General features: G+C 47.4%; 1 protein-coding gene across 3 annotated transcripts in view; it reads right to left on the reverse strand.

Moving 5' to 3' along the window:
- The window catches only part of LOC142582428 (limbic system-associated membrane protein-like), a 218592-nt gene that overhangs the window by 27696 nt on the left and 164798 nt on the right, over positions 1 to 26098 (reverse strand). For all 3 annotated transcript variants that reach the window (XM_075692136.1, XM_075692137.1, XM_075692138.1), the window contains exon 2: positions 1294 to 1413. In XM_075692136.1, the coding sequence (XP_075548251.1) occupies positions 1294 to 1413 (120 nt within the window). The remainder of the gene's footprint in view (positions 1 to 1293; positions 1414 to 26098) is intronic.

Below are 26098 nucleotides of genomic sequence, written 5' to 3' on the forward strand. Positions count from 1 at the left end.
ACCGACGCGCATTCAACATGGACGCAGGTGCACAAACCAACCGGCGAAAGCCCCGGTACCCTTCCAAAACATTTCCAGTGGCGTGCGGCAGAGGGCTGCACAGGAACATTAAAAAGGCGGATTGGCAGTATTTTTAAAAATAACATTTAAGAATGCCACCAGAATTTCAGCAACTTTCAATTAGCAACGTCGAGAGGGTACGCCTTTATATTTACGTGAGTGTTCAGGGCACTTATTCGTAACTTTCCTGCTGCGTTATAGCAGTGTTTTAATCCTGACCAAAACGGTGCTATAACGAAATAAACGTTTATGACTAAGTGCGTTAATTGAAGGGTGTGGCCCCTCGGTGTTGCTAGCTGAAAGTTGCTAAAATTCGGGCGGCCTTCTGAGCTATTAATTTTGGAAATTCTATCCCTTCAGTTACGCTTGAGCACTGCGGTGAAGTTCGACAGATAGCCGAAGGGGCAATGTACCAAATTCCTGGACATGTGCACGTTGAAAAAACGCTTATAAAGTTATATGCTAGAACAGTTTATCGAAGTGAAGAAAAAAAAACAGGAATCCTGCCGATCGACAATGGCTTCAATAAATCATCCCGCATATACAAGAGAGATAACGTTGATTTAAACTGACAAAGTAGGAGCGTCGACGGCAACTCTGTTGTGTAAGATGTTGGGCTGCTGAAGGGCATGAAACACTCGATTTCAAAAGACATAAAATAAGAAGAGAAAGCATGACAGCCATTAAATTCAGTGAAGATCCGGCGAAAGCCGAGCTGATGCAAGCAGAGATTATAAAACAAGATGTCATGCAATGCGTATGAGTACATGGACGAGATAAGGTTTCGAGACTTCACTCGTTAAATGAAGACACCGTTCGAGCTGCCACACATTTAGTGATTTGTTGCATAGACACTATAGATTTTGGAAATGTACCATGCGCTCAGACTGCTGGTATATATGAGGAATGGGTGCTTCCTCTGAACAATGAATTCGAGGGTGCCTCGAATCAACAACTTAGCCTTCTTGCAACGTTTACTTCACAAAAAAAAAATTACGTTCACTCACTCCAGATGGCCTCAGCGAATTTCCATTAAGAAATAGGCCACGCCCACAATCCGGGACTACATATCCGGACTATAACGTCAATGTGATCTGCACGGAGTCAGAAACTCCCTTTAGGCTCCCAACCCTTTACACACACTTCCTTAGACTTTAAATAAATCCTTTCGATGAGGCTTCCATGCTATGCTTACACAGTGAAAAATGAGTTTTTCCAAAGCTGCCTACTCACTTGTCTGCACGATCTTGCACGGGAGAGACACAGAGTCACCAAGGCTCAGGAAAAATGTCTGCTCTTTTGTCAAAAACTCCACTTTCCGGTCTTGGGGCACTTCCGTTTCCTGGTCTTGGGCTGTAAAGTTGAAAGGAAAGGAGGCAGGGCTTAGCACCATAGCAAGTCGCTGACTTATAGACAAGAATTAAACATTGAATAAAGGTCTACACTCGGAATGGTTAAACGCAAGCTTCAGCTTATGCCATCCCTCACCCTCAAGGAGACGTAGAATTGAAACGCTATTCATTACGTCTGAAGCGTCGGACAAATCATTTTCAACGTTCTCCGAAATAAATACGTCATACATTACATACTGCTTGCTACCAGTGTTACGAGATGCCATTGCAGTATTAAAAATAACAGTCAACACCGCAGTTGTACGGGTTTTGCAGAGCTCCGCTGCATTACAGATAGACACCATGGAAAATAATCTTCTTCACACTGTGTTACTGGTTCTGCATTCGTTTTGCTGCGTAATTTTATAGCCATTTTTTTCTGTCACCATCGCAATAACGTGCCGCACTGTTTCTCCATGCAGGCACTTATAGGTCCATGGTTGTGTCTGTAAAGCCTCGCGGCCTGGAAGAGGTGGCTCTGGGTTTTACTCTAGATTAAGTCAGCTGTGCACGTAGAAATTACTTTTCTTTGCTTTGAATTGTCTCCTGACCCACGACTAATGGTGCTTATCGAAACCCTATGAATTCCGTAAAATCATTGAGGCTGTCTGTATCGTAACCGTGAGACTTCGTTGCAACATTACATATGACGTCCGTCATTTTTACATGTTATTTGTAAAATTGTTACTCATATGATGCGTACATAATACAAAATTCATTTAATTCATAAGGAATGGCACAGGAAACCCAAACAGATATTGAATTGCACGCGGATACCTTTTGGTAGGGGAACGCAAGGCACCACGGCAGCTTCACTGAAGCCCGCTTGAGGACAAGTATGAATCTTTACTGTGAAAAAAAATTCACCGACGATTACAATACTCCCTAATGCGAAATTTGAGCGCAGCTGTGTACATCTTCTGTTCTTTCATATCACCATATATTGGCCGGCTCAGACAATCTGTCTCGTGTGGCACGTTGCAAACGGAGCGAAATGTGGAGCGAGTGCCTCGCTAATCGGGATATTGCTTGAGGAAGCGCGTTGGTGACGCGTGGGCGCGATTCACAGCAGCCGCCGCAGACAACATCCGCTCATGCAGCGCTTTGTTTCCAGAGAGACAACGCGCGCTACTCTGGCGCCATCTCCTAGCCATCGTCGCCGCAAAGCTCCTCGCGCGCGGCACTACGATTTTCTTCTCACGCTTTCGCCATGCCATCCTCCTCGGCTTTAGTCCTCGCGTTCTCTTTGCTCTCGCCCCTTTTCTCATCTCGGCTACGCTCCGCGTTCCTCTCATCATTCGCTGTGCTCGTTCGCTCGGTTACGAGGTGGGACGCCGACTAAGAGCTGCGCTATAACATATTTCGATCTACCGCCGCTCCGCAGTGGCTGCAGTTTCTGCTCCTGAGCCCAAGGTCACGATTTCGATACTCTGAGCTCCGACCACATTCCCAAGGAGTCAAGTGCACAAACGGCCATGTACCGAGATATCAGTGCAGCCTAAAGAAGCGCAGGTGGTCTAATATAATCATGGGCCATCGACTACGGCGTCTCTAATAGCTGTAATGTAGCGTTTGTGACTTAAAGCCTACAAATTGTTATGATTAAAAAGCAGTCGATCTTTAACTGCCATATGAACCCTCCTCACCATCATAGAACGCACGTCAGATGGGTCTTCCAATACAACAACAAAAACTACATTTCCGCACGCGTGAACTGCGCTTATATCATATCCTTTCAAAACTGAAACTTAGGTGGATACGAATAGGTGTCGGCACACAGCCTTGAGACTGCTGCAACATCTCTGGTCGCTCGCCTATCAAATTAATAACTTCGTGCTGCGCATATCGAGACGCGCTGAGCGCATCGAAACGGGCTCGCCATGTGAGGCATTCTGCGCGACGGACGGACGGTGTCCACGGCGCAGCCTTGACCACGCCCACTTTATAGATGAAGGCGGCGCAATAAGGCGCCCTTGGCGAGACCGCACTGCTCAGCAACGTACCATTACCGGCAGGCAGAGACGTGTCCGAAAGGACGTAAAATATTCATGGACGCAACGAACACCGCTCGCAAAATACGGACCCGAGAGTGCGTGTGCTCGACGGGTGAGCCGGGAATGACGCGCGCACATCTTTCTTCTTTTCCTTTCTTCCTTCCCTCTCCCTTTTATTTCATTCCTTCACATACTCTTTTTTTATGTCATCCATCGCTTATTTTCCCCCATTCTTTCATTTCCTCCTGTCCTTCTTTCTTGTACCCTATGCTCCCTTTCTTTGGTTTCTATTTTGCTTCCTTCATTCATTCCTTTATTCCTCCATTTTTACATATTTTACATCTTTTCCTCATATTGCTCCTTTCTTTTTCTATTATTTTTTCGCCGCATGTTTTCTTCTCCAGCTGAACATCGGCTCCTTCTTGCTTCTTTCAGTGCTTTTTCTTTTATTTTTTTCATCGCCTTCTTTCGCGTCCCCCTTTTTATCATTGTTTAGTTCGTTCGTTCTCTGCACTTTCAACCTCCCATGGCCCGATCCTCCCCCCCCCCCCCTTCCACAATAAAGAAGCCAAGATAACGTGCTAGTGTGTTATGGACGAAGCGAACGAGGTGCTCCGAAAAAGGAGCCATCAGGTATGCAACTTATCCCAAGCGGAATATCACGGAATACGCTTGTGGATTGGCGAGAGAACTCCTGCGGCAAAGGAACTGGCGTAGGTGTGCGCAAGTTACGCCGAGGCCTGACCGCACATGTTCTGAAGCAGGGACCGCCTGAATAATTCCGCGTGATGTATGTATATGCCGCACAGAGGGCAGATGCAGCGCGGCCAGGAGATTTTGCCGCCTCCGGACAAGCCAGCTTCGGCTTATGCCGAGACAAGACGTCGGCGAAGAAAAGAAAAAGTTAGTGTTGATAGATCACAAACCCGTAGTAAACGAGTGACAAAAAAGATCGAAATGCCTGACAGTGTGGTCTAGACTACAGCACGGATTCTGCACGGAAATGAACCGCCGCGACAAGGGTACGTGCGATCTCGTTGCTGATAGTGGTAAAAACAAAAAAACAACATAAAGGCAAGTACAATCTATCCGCTTCATTTTTTTTCCTTCGTGTAATGACGGACGCGTGGGTTATTTTTCCTCTGGAGTTACGCAACGCAAACCAATAACTAGTTACGTTAGCTTTTGTTGTTATTATCGTGAAGAGGCGATAAGGATGAGGGGAGTGCGAGTGATGTTTGTTGCTGTTATAAGAAAAATGACAAAGATGTTCCATTCAAATAATCGACCACATTTATGTTGGTAAGGTATGGCTAGAGCTTAGTTTCGACAACTCCTCGTTCTTTTAGCAAGAAGAGTCAGTTAACGAGTATCCTGCTTTTCCCTTTAAAGTTTAGGTTGTAGTAAGACGGCAGTGCTGAGTTCAAATTTAAATGTAAGAATGCGGATAGGAGAAAGACATCTGTATTGCTGTCAGTTATTTACGGTGGTTACTCAACTATATAGTTTTTTTTTTCCTAACAAAATCAAATAAAAAGCTCCACATCCCTACTTCTTTCTTTCTTTCTCTCTTTCTCTCTCTCTCTGTTCCTTCCTTCCTTCCTTCCTTCTTTCTTTCCTTGCTTTCTTTCTCTTTGCATGACATATTCAGGGCAAAATCCACGCAGTCAGTACGTGAAATACAAACAATGGATTCCAATATGCCTAAGAGGTGCACCGAGTAACAGAAAAATAAGGATGTTTCTGACGGAATAGTGATTAATACGGTTTGACTTATCGCCGTGTACGCACATTCTGAAGACTGCAAGTATAGAACGAATAAGCAGTGCACGAGATAAGAAAAGCGGCTGACACAAACATACCTAAGTCGATCGTAACCATGGTACATGTACGCGCCACATTCACTAATGCGGTGAGGGTTTCAACGTCAATGCCGTCGAGCTTACCATAGAACACCGAAATAACACTCTGGCTTACGAAGAAGAGAAAAATACTGAGCTGACAAATTTGGCCGCTCGCTTAACACAATTACAGCTCAGCCGGGACTTCGACGTAGCGCAGACAAAAAAAAAACAAGCACTGCAATTCCGCGATATAGAGCGCACAACGCGTGGCGTAATTTTCGCGCGAAGCCCTTGCAGCTCTTTCCCCGGGAATCCGCTGGCGGGAGAGATGCGCACGAAATTTTTTAGCAAGACTGGCAGAAACTCACGAGTCGAACAGCTGTCAGGATTTGTTTGATCGCGGAGTTCCTTGCCGTCAGGGTCCGCGAGCATGTTTTGAAAACCTTAAGTCTTTTCTCGTGCGCAAAGCTCAACCGACCATGCACAGCGAGCCTTGACACATTCCGCCTTCAAGCCTTAACGTTTTTGCCCTTACCACGAGCAAAGAATCTTCCGCGGGCCTTTCGTGTTTTTCTTTCTTACTAACCAACTAGTCACACGCCTACTCCGAGGTGTATCTCGGAAAACTATGGGTCAGGGCTGATGCAAAAGAGAGAAACAAGAAGTACGTGCAGGCGAAAACGCGGCTGGTACAGAGCGAAGCTTAGAGTACGCAGGAAACGGTGGGTGTGCTGTATGTGGCACAGCGAAGTGCTGTTTTTTGTCCGAGCCACGAAATTCTTCCCCGCAGTGTCAGACCGTGGACTTAGATTACACTGCCACAGAGGTATGTCAAAACGCACCAAAACGAGAACGACAGCGGCACTCAGCTGCTTCGTATAGTTGAAGAGGTTACCTTTAGAAAATACGCGTGTACAACGCAGAATTTCCGAATAATTCACCCTTTCAAATGCTTAGGCATAGCGCAACAACTCCGAAATACTTTCGGGCTCCAACAGTAAAGCTATACCGAATGCTGCCTGGATGCACCTTGTGGTTAACTATAGCCATGCATCTTTTTATGTTAGTCGCTGCCGTAGAGATCATTAGGCCTTATTCTTAGTTTAGTGAATCATTCGGTTGTTCTATCACCCTCTTGCTCTTTAAGAGAGGAAAGCGTCGTCTATGTTGGTAGTAATAGCCCACAAAAAAAAAATTGTGGAGTTTTACATGCCAAAACCGCGGTCTGATTATGAGGCACGCCGTAGTGGGAGACTCCGGAAATTTGGACCGCCTGGGGTTCTTTAACGTGCGTCCACGCGTAGGCGTGATGAAATATGAAAACAGCCATATTCTGGAACAACACCAGTTTATTCGATGTATAACCACCATAGAGTGCATACATGAAGTTAAGGTTGTATACGGTTAGGGTGCATGTCTCATCATCGTTGGTGTCCCATTAAAAAGCTCCCCTGGCGGGCTAGAACATGAAGACTTGCGCTTTTTGAAGTACTGTCTCGCCACCACGAGGCACAGTCTGAGTAACATTTCTTCCTTCAGACAGCTGATAGTTACACAACTCAATCGTGCTACTTGACGCATGTTTTTCGGCAACGGCTCGCTTACCACCAGTATCTAAACCAAAGCGTGACCGCAAGGGCGGTGTTTAACACCGTCGTTTTTCATGCAGCAGCGCTTCAAGAGTGACCAAGTGCAACAGCAGAGAAGAAGAAAGCAACAAACTGCCTCCACCACATGCGAAACACGCCGCGCTCGCGGGGAAGCTATCTATCACGCGACATTCGAATGTGCCGAGCTGATGCGGACCACGGTACGTTGAGAAATGGGGGAAGGCAAGAAGAGGGTGGGAAGAGGGGGTGGGGCTGTTGCAGCTTTACTGCAACACTGGTTTCCTGGGCCTCTCTCTCTCTTTAGAGCTCTGTCCCCTTCCTCAACCTCCCCAGTCTTCTGTGCGTAGCTGTTCTGCCACTCCCGGCTGTGTTCCCGCCCTATTTGGTAACGGATGGGAAATTCTCCCATGCGAAACTAAAGGCCCAGATGGGCAGAGAAAACCACCGGCAGCACGTTTCCCCTTGGGAATTTCAAAATCAGACAGGAGAATGAAACAACACAACGGAAGCGAGAGAAACCAAGAAAGATGACAACCATTATAAGCGGCAAGGTCTCAGAACACAAGCTGCTCTTGCCGGGATAAATTGTGGTAGCTTTGAGAGCTAAAAGAATATATATAATGTGTGTGTGTGCGTCTAAATCCTTGTTGAGCAAAAAAGGTAAATGTATACGACGTCTCAATATGCAGGAGCGAATGCACGAAGCCGTGTTAGTGCAGCATCAGAGCTAGTATTCTCGCACGGGACCAACATAAGTCGCGAGCTTTGGCGCGAGCCTGGAAGTGAACAACACCGTAGTTTTATGACAAAGGTCTGTACGGCTGCTGAATGCAAAGACGCACGTGTGACTATCCGAGGCACAGACCTATATACTGAATAATTTGGCCACCTTATAGCCGTATCAAGTGTGCACTCGCTTTTTGACTTGCATGAGAACCCTCTTAAAACACCCCTTTTGCCCTATATAGGGTGTTGAATGAGAACCTTTCCCAATACCCGCCATAGAGTGTAAACAGGTCGTGAATGTGTGGCAACAGTACTCGCTTGTTCGCTTCTCTGTTCAGCAAACGTAAAATAGGGCTTAGTAACTGATGGGCGGACTGTGGTCAACGGTAAAATACTCATATTTCACGCTTTACATTTATTCTCAGCCTTACGGCACGGTCTGCATGAACAGTTGGTATTTGAAATCACAGAAGCCATACACCACCTGGCTGAGAAAGGACATGAAATAATTTTTCAGTGGCTATGAAGTAACTGGGGTATCGTCGGTAATGAACGTGCCGATCAAGCTGCTCGTTCAGCTCATGCAGAAGACAACCGCCTATCGATCCCGCTTGTCTAGGACAGATGCTGCAAGGTTGCTCCGCCTACTTGTACTCGAATACACTACATCAGAATGGAATTATTCTCTCTCTCCCTCTCTCTCTCTCTCTCTCTCTCTCTCTCTCTCTCTCTCTCTCTCTCTCTCTCTCTCTCTCTCTCTCTCTCTCTCTCTCTCTCTCACTCTCTCTCGCTCTCTCGCTCTCTCTCTTGTGACGAACGGAGGCATCCGCCTACTTCCACGCCATTCGATAAACTCGCCAATCCGGATCCCTAAACTACGACAGCTTTCCCCTGCCAAAGCCTGAAATTAGGCCGCACAACTTTCATCTACCATGCTGTCGCCATTAAACGAAAGCCCATAATGTGCGAATGCGACGGTATGGCCCGTCCCCGCCATGCCTCGGTGGTCACGATGGCAAACGAGCGCGTCGGAAAGCCGTTCGGAAGCGCTGTTCTGCGACGAATAGCGCCAGTGCACGGTCGGGCCACATTTGCTACCACAGCGATCGTGAACGTGAGTCACAGTTCGGGAACCGCCTCCACACTTTCTCTTTATTTTTTATTTTCTATAATCTGCTGGAAAAGAAATAAAGTGAGAAGAGGGGCGACAGCACGAGAATGGGCGTGAGAGAGTTGGTAAGAAGGCTGTGAGTCGGAGGCAGCGTCATCAGGCAGCAGCTAGACCTTGAAAGCTCGCTTGTCAGGAGCAGCAGTAGCCGTACGAAGCGATTTCATTTGTGCGTGCGTGTGAGCAAGCGTGCTTTCCAACGAGGCGACCCAGGCAGCGACGGATACTGTCCCCCGCCACTCTCAGATAGTGCGACGAAAAGTTCTCATGCTGTCCGTAATATAAATGGGAAAAGAAAAATCTAAAATATATTAGGAAACAGACCCTGTTGCGAGCTAATTTCGATACTCCATCTTCCTTTTTGTCTGTACTTTAATTTCTTGGAGATGTTTTTGCTAAGTCATTGTCAAGTGTTTGCCTTCCACGGTGTCGCTTGGTGAAAGCGGCCCAACAACCGCAGGATTTACATTCTTGCTTCACGAAGGCTAGTTGTTTTAGACGTGGTAAAACCTACCGATACGTGTTGTGGACTGCATGTTTGTGCAAGTGTGTGTTTGTGCAAGTGTTTTTGGGTGCGTGCATGCGTGTGTGCGAGGGAAATAATGAAACTTTCACATTGCTTGTTTACTAAAAGTAACAGCCTATATTTTAATACTTATGTGATGGACGTCTCGGTTAGCAGCTACGTATTCTGGAAGCGTATATGCTTAGTAGAGCTGACTACCATAAGCGTTTCGATTTCGTAATATAACGAGCTTTGCAAGACAGACAGTCGGCGATATGGTGCGTTTGTGCTGGTGTGCATGTGGTCGGTTCGTGCATTCGTGCAAGCTTAGTTCGTGTTATATTGTCTTTTGGTTAAACTGACTTTGTCTGTACGGTTCCTGAGCAATGCTGTCAATTCGACGATATAACAGCTACTGTCCCCGTTCGGATTGAGACTATAACATTCATAAAAACGCGTTGCCACCAGTTTCCTCCTGCATGTTGCAGACAGCTCCGTTTGTACGTCTTTTGGTAGCAACGGAAAAGAAGAGGAAGGACATGCGACTGGACAGTGCCCTCAGGGCTAGCTCTGCCTGACTCAGTCCGTGTTCACCGGCACAGGAGCATTACTAGTGGTTATACTATTTGCGGGCCCCGGGCGCTTACCGTGACTCAGAGCGTACACGCGTATAACCGCCCGTTCTCGCGCTCATTTCACGTCATGCGTAAAGCTTGATCCAGTGGCTACTCAGCCCTCTCGCTGTCACGTCCAGTCTTTTGCGTGGACCCGACCGCAAGCCGGTCAACCATTCGGCAAGAGAGAGAGGCATCCGGGTGGACCCACCGGCGGGCAAACGGCGCCACGCTATGAATTGATGAAGGCCGAGCGTGCGACAGTAGGAAAAGATACGGCGGGTTGCTGCACTCTGCCGCGCACATACACAGCGACAAAGGGTGGAGAGACGCGTAGCAGACCGGACACAGCACACATCGTACACGGCCGGCCGTACGACCACCCGACGCTACTAGACGCAAACAGGAAGGTACAAAACGACCAGTCGGCTGGTCGCATGCAGCCGTTGCAAATGGATGGGCTGTTATCCACACACGACGGGACCAATGAAGACAGCAAGGGCGTAACGCAGGCCGATGAGTCCGTTGGCCGCCAGACGAGACGGAGAGCGGGCATTACCTGGCGATTAAGGGGAGGAAAAAGCAGAGGAGGTCCTCTGTCTCCGTGCGCGCGTCCACGCGCGACTGTTCAACTGACCACCGGCCGCGAGCGGGGAAATGGCCGCACTGCGGTCGACCCGCCTGAAAATCAATTGAAACGCTCGTGATTGCGGGTCTGAGACACGATCATCGCGCGTGCACCTGCTGGCATATCGCCGGATTGTGCGTCAATCAAAGCTAATTAAAGCGTGCCTGTGAGCTGCTCCGCCCAACAGCGGAGGGTAGAGGGTTCAACGCCCGTCTTCAGACACGACGCACGACTCAGTTTTTAAGGACTCGCCGTAATTTAAGTTACTGTAAAGAAAGGAAAGCCTTCCCGGTGTTTTTATAGATTCGCTGCATATAATTTCAGGATACGATTATATATAAATTTTTAATTGCTTAAATAGGCTATGTGAGCTAATAATATCCACAGGGGGATACTTTCAAGGCAATAATCTTTCTGTGCATTGTGATCCTAACAGACATATTAAGTAGCAATTGTGAGGAAGCTTTCTGTGGATTGTGACTTTGCAGCGACAATACAAACCTATCCAGTGAAATCAATCACTATATTTCATTTTTTACGCGCCTCTGGGCGTGCACACTTACTGGCGACCACGACGGGTTGTGTAACATTGCCTCGAAAATCACCTCTATAAACCGTATATACGGTAGAGCAGTTGCAATGTTGTGACGTGCACATTTTGCCAGGAGAGCTGTGTACGCAACTACATTGATAAAAAATGCCTCTTCGCCCTGTAGTAGGACTCCTGATCTACTATAGTGGGACTACGAAGTGCCAGGATGGCGAGAACGTTCTCAGTGGTCTACACTGCAGGACTTCTTTCTTTGAGTAGCCGCTGCAGGTCAGCGGTTCCGTGCGAAAATAAGATATCAACTATGTATTAAGAACAATTTAGTATGACGACTAGATGACCAACTGCGTTGTGTAAAACTGTAGCAACTGCGATTAAGTCTAGTGTTTAGAAGATGCAAGTAGCTGAAGCAGAAAGAACGTAAATCTGCGCCGTTAAGCTAAAACCAGTAGTTCAACACGGCTACATCTGAGGAATGGTACAAGTTGCGGACATTGGAACCACTGTTCAAAATCAAAGGCTGAGATTTATTAGCCACTTAATAAGAAGAAGCGACGGAAACGTCGTCATTAAGGAGTCAGTCAAGCGTGACTCTGGTGAAAATACCGAGAGGAGTGAAAAGAAGATGTAAAAGGAAATTTACCGCTGAGAAGCTAAGGAGCGTGCGTCTAACTGATACAACGCAGAATTCAACGAAAACCCCAAAACACAAACGTTGTGCATGCTACACTATGGACCTGTCGAAATAGTCCTCCGACAGCCCACTTCAATACCTGCAGTCATCGTCAGTATAAGCGGTGTCATAAGTTGATATTACCCATTCGGATGAAGAGATGTTGCGGCTGCAATGAGTGCTACCGTAAAGCGGAAGGAGACATGCAACAAAGAGAAGAGCTTTTTGTTCTCTTATATTTGCAACATTTTCGGCCATTCCGGTCAGGCGGACAACATTCCTGGGCGTTCCGTTTCGATGCTGCCTGTCGCTGCCATAAGAGTGCAGGGTCAAACATTTCACGTCTCATTCGCGTAGCGTAATGGAATGAATCATACACCACAATGAAATATCCCTCCCCCCTCCCCCCTCTATTCCGCCTAAGCATTGTCTTCAAACCCTGCCTCCCCCGTAAGGCGGTACAAAAAAGCAACAGCGCCGAGCTGTTCCACTTTAACCTGCAAGGCCGATAAAAGCAAACGGGCAGCCGCGGGGCACGCCACCGTGACCAACAGAGCAGTCGCGAGAACGGCCAGAAGGATCTTCCGTTTCTCCGAGTAACAGGGTGGTACTTTCGTGTTTCGACACAACACCGGGAAAATATGCGAAGCAGGAAAGACAAATAAAATTCAGCCGCGAGACGCACTGACCAACAAAGGCGAATGAGAGGCCGTGATAGTGTGCGAGGCAAGCGTTGCGGAAAAAAGATGCAACGCAAGATGGAGTACTATACTCCAGTCACGCCTCGCTCTCCTCTTCCTCCGCATGCACGTGACACAGAGAATCGCTGCTAGACCGTGCCGCAGTCCGGTCATGTGCCTGGTCTCTCTCCTCCTGACCACCGGCGGTGCCCGGAGTGAACCCAGGTGGAGCGGGGGGAGGAGACTCCGAAGAGAAGGTCGAATCCCCGAGAGTGCGGAAAACTGCCGAGAAACCAGCGACGACCCTGGTGTGTGCCACGAGCGAGCTCGGCATGGCGTCGTCGTATAGTGTCGCCGACAGGAGCAACGACGCGACGCAGCGCGCTCACACGAACGACGACGCGGCGATGCTCGCTGGGAGGTGCGGATGACCGCGACCCCACGGCGCGCCGACGATGGCCGCCAACCGCGCGACGAGAGGACCTGGTCCGAATATAACGCGCTCCTCGCTCCCGCTTGCAAGCCTCCGCGCATCGTCCCCCTCGACCTACCCCCGCGGCCTGCACGATCCTTCTCTCCGAGGCAAATTGTTTATCGGCACAATGGAACTCCCTGGGAGGTCTTCGGCGACTCCGCCTCGTCCGCGGGGTTCTACTCGGCTAGCGGCCGGCGTGGCGGGCCTTTGCAACCTGATCGTCGCCACCGCGCAGTTCTCCTCCGTCCGTGCAAGCCTCTGCAGCGACCGTGTCTCCGACTTATGCCCTACACAGGCCCGTGTACTTACGTCGCGACCCATGTTGGCGTTACGTTTCTTTTTTTATTTTATTGCTTTAAATCATTTGCCTGCAGTCTCCCTAAACCGACGCGCACCACTTTGTGCCACGTGTTCCGCAGCGGCCGCTTGTGAAAACAGAACCGAGCTGTCTGGGATAGAAGGAACAAACATCCGGGCATCACTGGCAAAAAGAAAAGAAAGAAAAATAAATAAAACAAGACAAAAGGAAAGTCGCGATAAAGCGCTTGTATTTATCACATCTCTGTCTAACACCCTTTTCCGTATCCCTGTTCACTCCTTTCTTGATCCTTCGACGTGTCATGTTCTGTCCCGAGCCGACGGGATAGTTATTTCTTGTGAGCGCCTCTTTCAAGCTTCATAACTAAATAAGGAGCGAAAGCATGACAAGCTAGAAATTAAATGAATGTCATTTCGGCGCAGTGGTTCTTAAATTTATTAGTTCGCGTACCCCTAAGCGTTTCTGGAGGGAAGTGCCTCCTGAAATATCACTGCGCTTTGATATAAAAAAAAAGAGGGGAAGGGGCTCGTGTTTTGGGGATATTTTTTTACTAGAACCAGTAATTTTACGAGCGAGTCGTAATTTTACTGTAAATGGGTCGTGTTGGTGGCGTAGTTACGTTATTTATGGCCCATAAATGCCATTCTTACCGCTAAGCTTCATCGACTACTTTTTAAGCTATACCAGAGAATAAAACGAGGAGTGACTTCGAAACGTAGCTGTTTTTCTTTTTTTTACTGATTGTGTTCTGGATAGGATTTATTTTTCGGCAAGTCCGAAAATAGAGCAGAATTTTTGCTTTGTGTGCACATGGTGCATGTTGTTTCATCGCCTCACTGTAGACATGCCACCCGTATTTTGTCACCTCGTATATTTACCATCGTAACGACCACCGTTAGAAAGTTGATGCGCCTTATTGCCGCAGTAACTTCTACTTTAACTAGTTCGCGCCACAAGCTCGAACTGGAACCACATTCCCAACGCCATTGTTCTATCACAGATACAAATGTCTTCAAAACTGCCATCATTGGAATACATTTATAATTGTATTTTCCTGTTTTATTTTTGTTTCGTATGCTTTATTCACTCCTCCCTTTAATGTATTGACCTTGAGAGTAAATAAATAAATAAGTAAATACAGATTCACATTTTACCTTCCCCCACGTCAGTACAGTGCATGTTATTCGAGATCTTATTAAATAAAAATTTTAGGTGCATTGATTATGGAAGAACTAAAGCGCTTAGGATATGGTAAACTATCTTTCAATGCTTCATAATTGGGAACATTACTGTAGCAAAAATTAGCAAGGCTTTGCTAATTCAATTAGCAGCTGCGATCTCTCGTGCAAAAGCGCATGCCTCTCGCATTTCCATTTCCATAATAACTATAGTACCCTTTTTTAATTATCATTCATCATAGCCCCTTAGTCCATATATAAGTGAAATCAAGTAGCTGGCAGCGCAACCTTCCAATCTCTCCACATGAACCCCTAATATATCTATCTAAATAACCACACGGAGAGAAGGAATTGCGATTTGTGCCTCCCTACACAGTGTAGCACGTCAGCCGTCGTATGCGTGCTGGCAAACATCTCTGCCTTTCAATAAAAAACCTCTCTCGTTCTCTCTCTCTCTCTCTCTCTCTCTCTCTCTCTCTCGCAAGAGGCGTTTAAACTGAAAACTTTTCAAAATAAAAGTCAAATTTGTAGTATACTCAAAAAGCAGACTTCTCCGTTTTGAATATTTTCATCTTCACAACGTCTTCGCAGATGAGCAAATGCTTTATTCAGGTAAATGCGTTATTACGTTGGCTCTATAGGCCAAGAACGATGTTACGAAGGTGGCGTCGCGCGCGTAATTATTAATTTTAGACAAAACCATAGCATTTATCGATTAAATGTGAGTACTACAGCTGCAGCTCGAACTGTTGTTGAACACTGTTGTGCAGGAAACTGAACCAGACAAAACCAAATGGGAGAGAGGGCGTAACCTTTTATTTCAAATCAACAAGATTTGAGTCCGGCGTCATTTTAGTGGGTCTGGGCACCCGCCGCGGACTAAACTAAATGGGAACTTTTCTTATATTTAATACATTATGGCCTCGCACAACAAAAAGAAGCAAAATTACGTACAACCTCCTTCCCAACGCCGTACCTTATGGTCACCTAAACGCTTACGGGGGTGGCATGCGAATGCACTCATGTGCTTATATCAGGCCCGCGTCAAAAAAACTCAGATGGTCAAAATTAAATCGGTGCCCTGATTATGCATCCCTAATAACTCAATACATGCTGCGTTGGTGACCAACTCCCAAACAATAATTATTACCCTCTAAATGATCAGCTCCACGGCGTCTAACTTGACAAGGACAGGCGATGGCTTCGGCCTGAAGCGGCGCAAGAGTCACGCATGCGCATAAGACACGGTCTGTCAAGCTGCATGCAATGCGTTTCCAAACAGCCTGGCCATAAACACCGCCCACTATTCCACACTCGTGGCTCCGCAGCGCCGGCGTGGCGCTTAGCATTAGGTCGCTGCAATGAGCGACGGCCTAAACAACGATCACTCGTATGCGACGCTTCAACAGAGTGCCTCGCTCCGTGAAATTGAATACAGGCTGCGAAGGTCTGAGCACTTCGAGGTGGTGCCAGTCTTGTGTAGGCTGCACTTGGGCACGCATACGCGGGTACACAAGCTGCTGGAGGAAGGTGAAGGAGGACAAGGGTCAGCGGGAAGACGTTGAGAGAGCGACGCTTGAAATTCGAAGCGCGACGAACTATACGAAGACAGCCTGGTATCTCGCTCGCGAATCGCTCCAGCGTTCCAAGAATACAAGCTCGTCGACGGGCATAAGGGGCATGATGGCGCCTGCCTGTACGGAACGAGATATTTTTCTTTTCACGCTCATCATAAAGTGCGCCACGAAAACCGACCTTTCACGAATGGTGCGGTAGAATCTAGTAAAAAAAAATGCGCATTTAACAGCATGTTTAAGCATAGAGTAGAATAAAGAGATTTGAGAAAGGTGATATAGGACAAAGATGAAAGGGGCTGACATCACAAAAAGAGGCAAATATGGCTCTGAGGTCCCGTACACGCCACCGATGTACTTGTTACACAGGTATGGACGCGGTAGGTAATATATATAAATTTGTCTGAATAACGTTCTTTTCGGCTCGAACGTCGTCGTAGCGTCTCCGATATAATTCTTTATTGAGGATGTTTATTACTAAGGCAATAATTCGTTTTGGCGTTTTGAGGTTGCCGTCCGACTTCTTTCACGATAAGAAAGAAAAATAAATTAGCTTTTTATTTTTAAAAATAACTCACAATTGTAACTATTGCTGAGTGATAAAGCGAAACGTTAGCAACATGTACATGCTAAGGTGGCATGTTTTATTAGGGTGCTGGAGAGCACGTTATTAAAACTAACTACATGAGAAATTTGAGCAGCTGGCTGCTCCAAAGGAATGTTGGAAGGTACAATTAATCCTAATGGAGAAAAATTATTTGTTTTGAACACATATACACATATATACAGTTAACAGGAAAGGGAAGGCGAGGAGCAGGCTGGCAACTGCCACCGGAAGGGGCACAACGCCTGCCTACTCTTCTGAAGGGAGGTGACAGCAACACAGAAATGGAAGATAGGAAGGAAGGGAGGAAAGAGGAAAGGAAGAGCAACAGGACAAATCTAAAGACTAAAGTAGAACACAGTACACTAGCTCGTTGTTCCGCCGAGTTTCGACTCTGCAGCCGGAATTAAAGTGACGCCGCATCGAACAGCCTCCACAATTATCAATCACATCCATGGCTAGTTTGCTACGCGGCTAATTGTGCGCTCCACGATGAGACGCCAAGTATAGCTGCACGCAATCACCGTTTCACTGGTAGTCGGTTCACAATATACACTACAAGGTGTTTAAACCCGCCACTTCCCATCTTCGAAGGAAGAAGCGTTAGGACACAGTACAGATCACATACAGTAGGGCCGGTCACTGAAGGTCACGCTACTACAGAATGTTCAACGTTCACGCTACAAACGTGAACTTAAGTTAGTTAGCTCCAGAAAGGTTAGTAGGGCGCGATGGGCCTGATCACGTTTAGATGCACAACCACTGGGGTATAAGCATTCCTCGAGTGTCGCACACCGCAGGCCAAGGAGGTTATAGTTTCTCACTAGCGACATGCGCTGCGCACTGAAAGCGGGACACTCAAATATAAGGTGCTGAAGTGTCTCGTAGCAGCCACAAGACGCACAGAATGGATTTGCCACACGCCCTTGTCTGTATAAACGTTCGTGCACGTTCACGCAACCAACCCTCAGCTTGAGCAGTTGTGCTCTAGCGCGACGAGGCAAGCCTCGACCACGAACACGGGGCGGGAACGTTCCATTTGCGACACGCTGATCTGGATGCTGCTTAAGTAGGTGGCGACGTATCAGGAGACGAGCGTCATCAAGCTTGCACAGAATTTCTGGGCAGTCACAGTTGTTATGAGCGCAACTTGAAGCGAGCCGTAGATTGTTAACGGAGTCGTGTGAAATAATTAAATTAGCTACGTACTACCGATTTATTCTATGGCTACTGTATGATTACAGAGCAAGATTAACCTTTAGTGACATTTTAAGGCATCTAACATTACGGGCGTAAAGCTATAGTGTGTTTGTTCTGTTTACCGTTGTGATCTAGTGACAATGTCGAGAAGGTCATTTGCAAGCCGATGCGAAAAAAGAAAATCCTCATAATTACTTCATTTTAGGTTCCCTACAGGTTAAGGGTTCCTCCCTGAGACTTTCAATTACTATTGTCGTGCATCAACCGTCGCCAGCCCACCATTTCAAATTTCAAATTATCATCACTCCATCTAATACTCTGCCGCCCATCCAGCGCTTATATTCCGATGGAGTAACAAATCACCGGGTATGCGTTAATGTCCATTGCGCGTCCCTCTCAAAACCATCCTCCTTTCCTCATTTTCTTTTTTCTTTTTGAAATCTCAGTTCTCCATCATACGGCAGAGTTCGATCACAAATTCTCATATTGATGTAGCGTTCGCTTATCGCAATCTTTTTTATCGCTCGTTGCATGATCGTCAGCGTCATTTCAAGGTTCTTTTGCGCTCCCGAGGCCGAAATAAGAGACCGATAAATTATGACGAGTATCAGCCAACAGGAAAGGGAGAACCACGCAATTAATATTGAGCCCATTAGAAATCTTGCCAGCTCGGCCGCGCTGTTCATTTACACGTCCGTGACGTAGCGTACACGAAAAAAGCTATTCTCGCGTGGACGCGTGCCCACGCCACACACACGTGCGTGCGTACAATGCGAGCAAGTGGGCCTTCCTCCAAGGGGTCCGCTTTGCCCACACGGGAGAAAAGGTGCGCGGCGTGTCGACCGGCATGGTTGCTGGGTCGATAAGACTCACGGCGCCTAATGGTCGATACTCAGAACGAAAAATGAGACATCTGCTATCTCGCCAGCGTCGTTTGGGGCGGCCCTCTTTTGCGATGCTCGTGGCGGCCTCGTAAGGAAGACCGCATCCCCGAAAGTGAACGTGCCCCGCGTATCAGTGCCAGCAATCAATGAAGCCCATTGCTGCCGCGGCGGGGCCGAAGAGAAGGGTGTGCGGAGTTTCTCGTGTCTGGCGGGATGAAAGAGCAGAAACGGATAAGGCCAAAGAGAGAAGAGGAAAGGAGGGAAGGGGGCACGATTTGGGCGATGGCCGTAAAGTGGCAAAGTGGCGCAACGCCTGCTGCCCCGGTGGGCCGAGTTATAGTATACTATCCCAGGCCGTGCGCTGTATTCTTCCGTCTTATTTCTATGCTTCACTGTGCAAAGGCTGCACGGAAAAGTTGTGTGTACCCCTTAGGTTTTGCAGAGCGCCTGCTGGCGCGATTGACGGGACGGTTGGAGATGATCGTATGCGCTCAGACGGTCGATTATCGACTGCGAGTTCGGGGAACAGGAGCGGGGCTGATAAAGGCGCGCACCTATGGAGTTCTGCTCCGAGTAATGTCGCGGCCCAAAATCGCTTTAGAAAGTGGGAGTTAAGACTCGGTGCAGTCTTCTGAATAAAAATTAAAGAACAGACAATCAAAGGACGATTAGTCGTGCATTTTAACGCTGTACATATCAGTGCCGGAAAGAGAAAATATTGTGGACCATTTCAATGGAATCATGGGACCGACGAGCGGCATCGTTTAAAAGGTTAGATACCATCCAAGCAGATATTTGTACTTCAAATATAGTGTGTCTATCGAATTTCGCCAACCTTTTATTGCTTTGTAGACATCCGGTATTAATTGATCCTAATGGTTTCTGGTGATACCAGGCATGTTTCCAGTGCAGGTCCTACCAATCGTAAGGATGTAGACGCCCCTGCCGGGCAGGTACGGCAGCGTTCCTGTTGCACTTGAACGAAGTACACTGCTAGTTAGACGGAGAACACGAACATAGAAGAGTGCTTTTGTTCGACGCCGTTGACGGTCCCTCTCGCATTTCCCGAGCTCAGGACACCGAAGAAAACTGCGCAAATTTCGCATTTTTGATAAGCGTGTGTCCAAAAAATACACGAGCGACGCTCACTCGATTTGGTTGCATAAAGAAAAAAAATTTTTAGTAGACCATCTAAGATGTTTTTCAATGTAAGCGTATAACTTCTGCAGACTGTAGAAATCGAACACACACGCACTAGCAAGACTTCCGAAGTACACTGCTGACCTCAATAATGGTGTTTGATATTGGTGGTGTAAAATGTCACCGGCATGTTTGGTAGACGGGACAACAGCGTGACAGGCCAGTATGGGCTGCGTTCGAGCTCGTCTCACAGTGTTTTAACTTCTCGCAATACGCTGAGACGAGCTGGTGCGACGCAGCGTCATCAGAGCCATGCACGACAGACGTCAGGTGTGTCACAGCCCCGACAGCGGCATAACAGGCATCGCACTTCGATGGCATACACACGACCGCGGAATAAAGAAGCGCCCGGGTATACACGAGACAGATCGACGGGAAACCATCGCCGTTTGACAGCTCCCCAATTAGGAAGAATTAGATAGATGTAAGTTCGACGTTTTATATCTCTACACTCCTAGGTCCGGTGTATGCACCACAGTGTGGCATACACACAGCTCCTAAGCAAGAACGCTAATGTGCGTTCGCAAACAACGCTTCATACCAGCAGGGAAGCCAGAACGCTGACTTGGCTCCGCCAGAGCAGAACGTGATGGTGCGTTCACTTGGCTTCGTCGTCTTTGCACACAAATGCACTGCGCGTCTCTGGACGCAATCTGACCCTCCACGCGCGGTCGCCGTTGATACCAAGACAGCACGGCGACGGCGCGAACGCGACTATGTAGAGTGCACATGTGGTTGCTACCGCAATAGAACAGCACAGAATTGGCCCTCTATAGAAGCCTATCGAGGAAGCCCAATAAATAGCGCTCCACATTACCATCAACCATGAAGATTCATAGCCATAAATGAGTTGCTATGAGTTTCTAAGCCGTCGTCTAGCAGCAACCTTGGCTGAGCAACTGGTCGCTTCAGGAGCTTGCCGTAAAACAGATAACGTAGAAAATTGCGAGGAATTAGGATTGCAACCCTTAAATATATTGCAATATCCGCGCGAAACGAACTTGTTTATATATCTGTTGAGTTATTTCTGTAATATACCTCTAGGCAGTACGCTCGTGTTAATCGTTACCTGCAAACGGCCAGCTGAAGGTTAGGTTTATAATACGAACCCTACGAACTAAACTTATATCGGCTCCGCTGTTATGCAGGGCTTCTAATGCAGAGTTCATACAGCGCTTAATATCGTTTCTCCCGATATTTCTGCGGACAGTGCTTTCTTCTTTGATATTAATTAATGCAAACGCACGGCCGCCTAGTACTTGCTCGAGAGCTTGCAAACATCTGAATATTATGACAAGAGTTTGGAGAGAACGGGACGCCACCGCTTTAATGCAGAGGTAAATGGAGAACATTAACCGCAGCAGCCCGCACTTTGCATCGCCAATGTAAGCACGCATCCTCGCGGGAAATTCAGCGACGCCGGGCCGCCGGTCGTTTCGTGGCCGCGCAGTGTAAACACGCGGCGCGCTTGTGGAACTGATCCCCTGCGATTGTGTTCGGGGGTTAGTGACTCCGCCGCCCTCTGGTGGGAGGCTAAATATACGCGCGCACGAATTTGAAGAATCCGTGCACCCAATGCCGCTATTTCTGGGAAGCGCGCGAGAAAGCGTGCGTGCCACCACCACCACCGCTTGAGTGCGCTTGCGTTTCCCCAACGCCTCCTTTATCAAACTGAAAAAGTTAATAAAGGAGGCGTTGGTTGCTCTTGTTGCTGCAGTGCGGCTCTCAACACGGCATTTTTGCTTAATTGATACTGGTGGGCTTGTTGGTGAGTCATACTGAAGCAGCGCACTTACATCTGACACGTACACGTGCACATAGAAAGCGCCTGTGTACGTCCTTTCTATGTGTACGTGTATACATGTCAGATTTAAGTGCGCTGCTTCAATATCACGGTATTTTTATTCTCTCGCTTTTGTTCCTGCGTTCGAGCTCAAAGCAGGAAGTTAGACGGAGCCCTTCAGAAGCAGCTTTATATCATTGCGAAGGTGCTGAAAGAGATTAGAACCCTAATTCGTAAAACGCAAATGAATCGTCGCACGGATGCGGCTGGTTAAGTTATCGTAGTACTAAAGCATGCCCAACATTGTACATTTAACACATGTAGTAACAAAATTTTGTTTTCTTCTTTTTCATCTTCGCACATTTGTTCCACAGTTTTAACTTGGTAATATACACGTTGCGGCAGACAGTATGTAGTACTGGTACCGGTATGTTCTGAGGCCACGCAGGTTTAAGCGAGGCTAATCGAACTCGTCTATGACAATGTCAGACCGTATCTTACTGATGTATCGCAGTTAAAATTTCTGCAGCAATTGACGCTTTCTTTCTTCCTGGCAGGAGGAGTTCTGAAAGGCAAGGATGTCACAGTCACAAGGTGTCACACTGTTGCAAGAGACCAGCAATGCTGTTCCCAACAAGAACTTGGTGACGCGGTATATTGGTAACAAAAGCGCAACACGGGGAGACAGAAAAAAATATAAAAGCAAGGATGTAGCTCGGAAAGAGAGTAAAGTCAGCCGGACAAGCCGCTGATTTCCTATCCTACAATATCTGTGTGAAACGAATTTATTTGTGCACCTGTTGCGACATAGTTCTATAATCTACCCTAAGGCAAGGCGCCCGTCTTCGGCATTATCTGCAAAGGGCCAGCTATAAATTTGAGCCTCACGAAAGGTCCTAATAATGTTTCCAGGAACAATGGTGCTCCAACTGTCCAGTCACACGCGCTTCCCCATTCGCAGGAAAGCACGAACGCCTTCAGTTGACCGCGAAAGCTTACGGGACGCAAGAACTGCGCGAAGGCTTATTTCACCGGAAGCTAGGGGACATAGCATCGAATTCGAAGTTTCACTTTGCAGTAGCCTTTATGACTTGCACAGTGTCCCTTCAAATTGGAAGCGCCATGCCTTAACGAACCACACAAACTCGCAATTAACTTGAAATTCACGTCCCGTAAATTTTTGAGGCCGAGCATACATAGCTCACGCACGTCTACTATTTCTTCAGGCGTAGAGCATATACTTCATAAGTCGAACCAATTCTTTTCTCACACCATCACGTCTTTGAGCCGCTGAGCGGACAGCACGCCACACAAGGAGATTCAGCGAAAGAAATAGAGGCACTCGGAACAGGGCGGCTGACGCCTGGAAGACGATCTGCTTGCTTCTGCTACACACGCAGATCCAGACACACAAAATAGCCAAGAAAAACCCAGGGTTTGGGGTGTTAGGGCCACGACGTCGGTTTCGCGGCTCGTCTTCTCTCCCGGCGAGCGACGTCCTAATCCTCGCTTCCTCCGACGTAGGCGTCTTGAAGGGTCCTGACGGGACCCCACACGAACAGCTGACTGACAAAGGCGGCGGGAGCGACAAGAGACAGATTTGCTGTGCAGCTGCCTGGGGCGCGTTTTATCGGCCGGCTCCCTTACCAGGGAAACAGCGTGCGACCTTTCTCAAGATGTGCAGACACCGCATGCGTGACACAGTACCCACACATATCGACCAACAAATGTGTCATGTTTCGATGAGGAAGTCAACAGGATTCTTTATGGATTTCCATTCACATTCTTCACACTCTTGTGTGGGACGCTTAAGCTCCTAGCGTCTGCTCGTTCGACGTGCAAACAAGAATAACTAACAACAGGGAGAGAGAGAGAGAGAGAGAGAGAGAGAGAGAGAGAGAGAGAGAGAGAGAGAGAGAGAGAGAGAGAGAGAGAGATAGAGAGAGAGAGAGAGAAAAGTAACAACGAAGTGCGCCCGCAATGGAAACGCGCTAAAGAAGCGATACTCAGCGATGCTGCCGACGCGAGCCAGATGCCGACCGTCTGACTCCGTGATTATAGTATATAGAACACCTTAGGCGAAACACAATCAGGAGCTGTTCTCAGCTAAACAGGCACTAAAGAGCAAGATTGTTTGAGCTGCATCAGTAAATTACGCTTCTATAATACCTAAAGAGTCGCTCTTACCATGAGGGAAGACTTGACAGACTGGAAAAGAAGCAAAAGACGGGTGACGATGTCGCCTTGAACTTCCGGCACTAGCCAGTCGTGACGACATAGAATTTCGCGGCGTCTGCTCAGGTCTGCTTGCAACTTGACTTCATATGACGTCACACTGGAGTACTGACGCTGAGTTAACAGTGCGAAATTAAAAAAAAAAAAGAAATGTCGGCCTTTATTTTCTTTTCAGAATCAAAATTTATTGTTAGAAGTTGCGTCATATTATTGCAGTATAATCAGCATTTAGACGTAAGCATATGCGCTCTAAAAGAATATTATGGTATTCTTAACTGAGTTGTCGTTTTCCTTTAGTGCCCCTTTAAGCATTCCGAATGTGTATCCTTTTTTTTTTCTTTCTGAGCATGGCTATATTACAAAGGTATTAAAATTTGAAAGCACTCTTCACTCAGCGACGTCACTCGCCGAGACACTGACCAAGCCCACTGCTGCTTAGTTTCGGTAATCTAACGAAAACCAAGGTATTCACTATGACATGACAGCGCAACCGCATGCGAATAAAGGAAACAATAGAGAAGTATGCGTGAATTCCGAATGAAAAAAATGTCAAGTAGGTTATCGCAGCAACTGCGTCTACAATAAAGGTTTATTTTCATTACTCGTATATGTATGATTTAAGGATGCCAACCTTCCTAAGCGCGTTACCTTTACACGCTGATGCATTGATTTACGAGAGGTAGCGGATTGCTCGCACAGATCGGATGCATATATTAAAATGACGATGCGAAGTGACACGCTTGTTGGCGCCCAAAGCACACTGCGCAATACAGTTCGCAAGCCTTACTCTTGCCCTCCAACTCAAAATACAGAACGAACGCGCAGAAACTGCACCCTTCAGTCCAGCATTATTTCTTTGAGATTTGTAACTGCGAAGACTATTCGATGTAACGCTAAACTCTACGACGACCTTTAACGCCATCCGTGAAAGGGTTTTTCGCGCCCAGCAGCAATACGTGCTCTTGTGTCTCCTGCTGAGCACGCAGCTGAGAAGAAGAGTGACGCAAGTTCACAGTCTCCTGCAATGACCTTTGAGAGTCAAAGCTCCCCACTCCCTTTTTTTTTTCACTAGAACTTACCCCTCCATTTTCGCCACCCCTTATCCCTCTCTCGCTTCTCTCGCTGTTTTTTTTGTTTTTGTTTTTTACTTCGAACGCAACTTTCCTGCCCGTCCCGAGTCGTAAAACAATTTTGTTTATCCATGATTTAATTCTTTCTCTCGTTACGGTTCTTGGACTATGGCCACGAACACTGTCCGCAAAACTAAAGAGCGGTGAAAGACCGAAGCCGGGATTTCCCCGAAAGACATGCCCAACTGCTGTTTGCTTCGCGAAGACCCCTTCTCACACATGGCTGCTTTACACAGCGCGATATTTTGCTTACAGAAAGTTCCGATCCTTGTTTCGGAAACTACGCGGTTTCCACAGGATCAGCGACGTTATTTTGACTGCGCACACAAGCCAGGCGAGGTAAATATTTTGCCCATAGGGCGAACGCCCTGCCCACGTGGCAAAGAAAACGCGTGCTATCCAAACGCCGAGCTGAAAAGCTAAACGTTCCAGGCTGACTATGCCTGAGCGATTGTTTTGACTGGGCATGGGGTTTCCTCGGGCACCCGGGTTATTGTTCGTCCGTGCGTTGGCACTCCTTGCACAAGTGGCTTTTGAAAAAAAGAGGGGAGAAAAGCGTTATGGCCTGTTCGTGCCTGTTAACAAAAAGGTTGTTAGCCACTGACTCAGCGTCGAAAAGGAACGTTGAAATGTAACGACGGAAAGCCGGCACTGACTCGGGTTTATGGTTTCATGCAGAGGGACCTTGAAAGATAATTGCCGACGTTTCCTCTGAGTATATTCCTAAGCACTTCGCGTTTAGCTATAGAGCGCTTTTGGTTGCCGTTCATGCGACATAGAACAAACACGAAATCACACACACACACACACACACACACACGAAGGTGCAACTATGCCCCTCAGGACCTATAGTTTCGATTTCAGTACTTAGTCTTGTCTAAAGACAATTATACTGCAGACGACCTAGGAGCCATACGCAGACGAGACAACTGTATAAGCGTACGAGGAAAGCACTAGCAGAAAATGTCACAGCAGTCTTAACTCGCTTCCAGGAAGTGTTCCTGGCTCATTGTCATATCGAAATATAAATTGGTGAATGGGTACAAAGCAAGCATGAATATTTTTGACTGAAT

This window comes from Dermacentor variabilis, chromosome 5 (genome assembly GCF_050947875.1).
Source record: "Dermacentor variabilis isolate Ectoservices chromosome 5, ASM5094787v1, whole genome shotgun sequence".
Lineage (NCBI taxonomy): Eukaryota > Metazoa > Arthropoda > Arachnida > Ixodida > Ixodidae > Dermacentor > Dermacentor variabilis.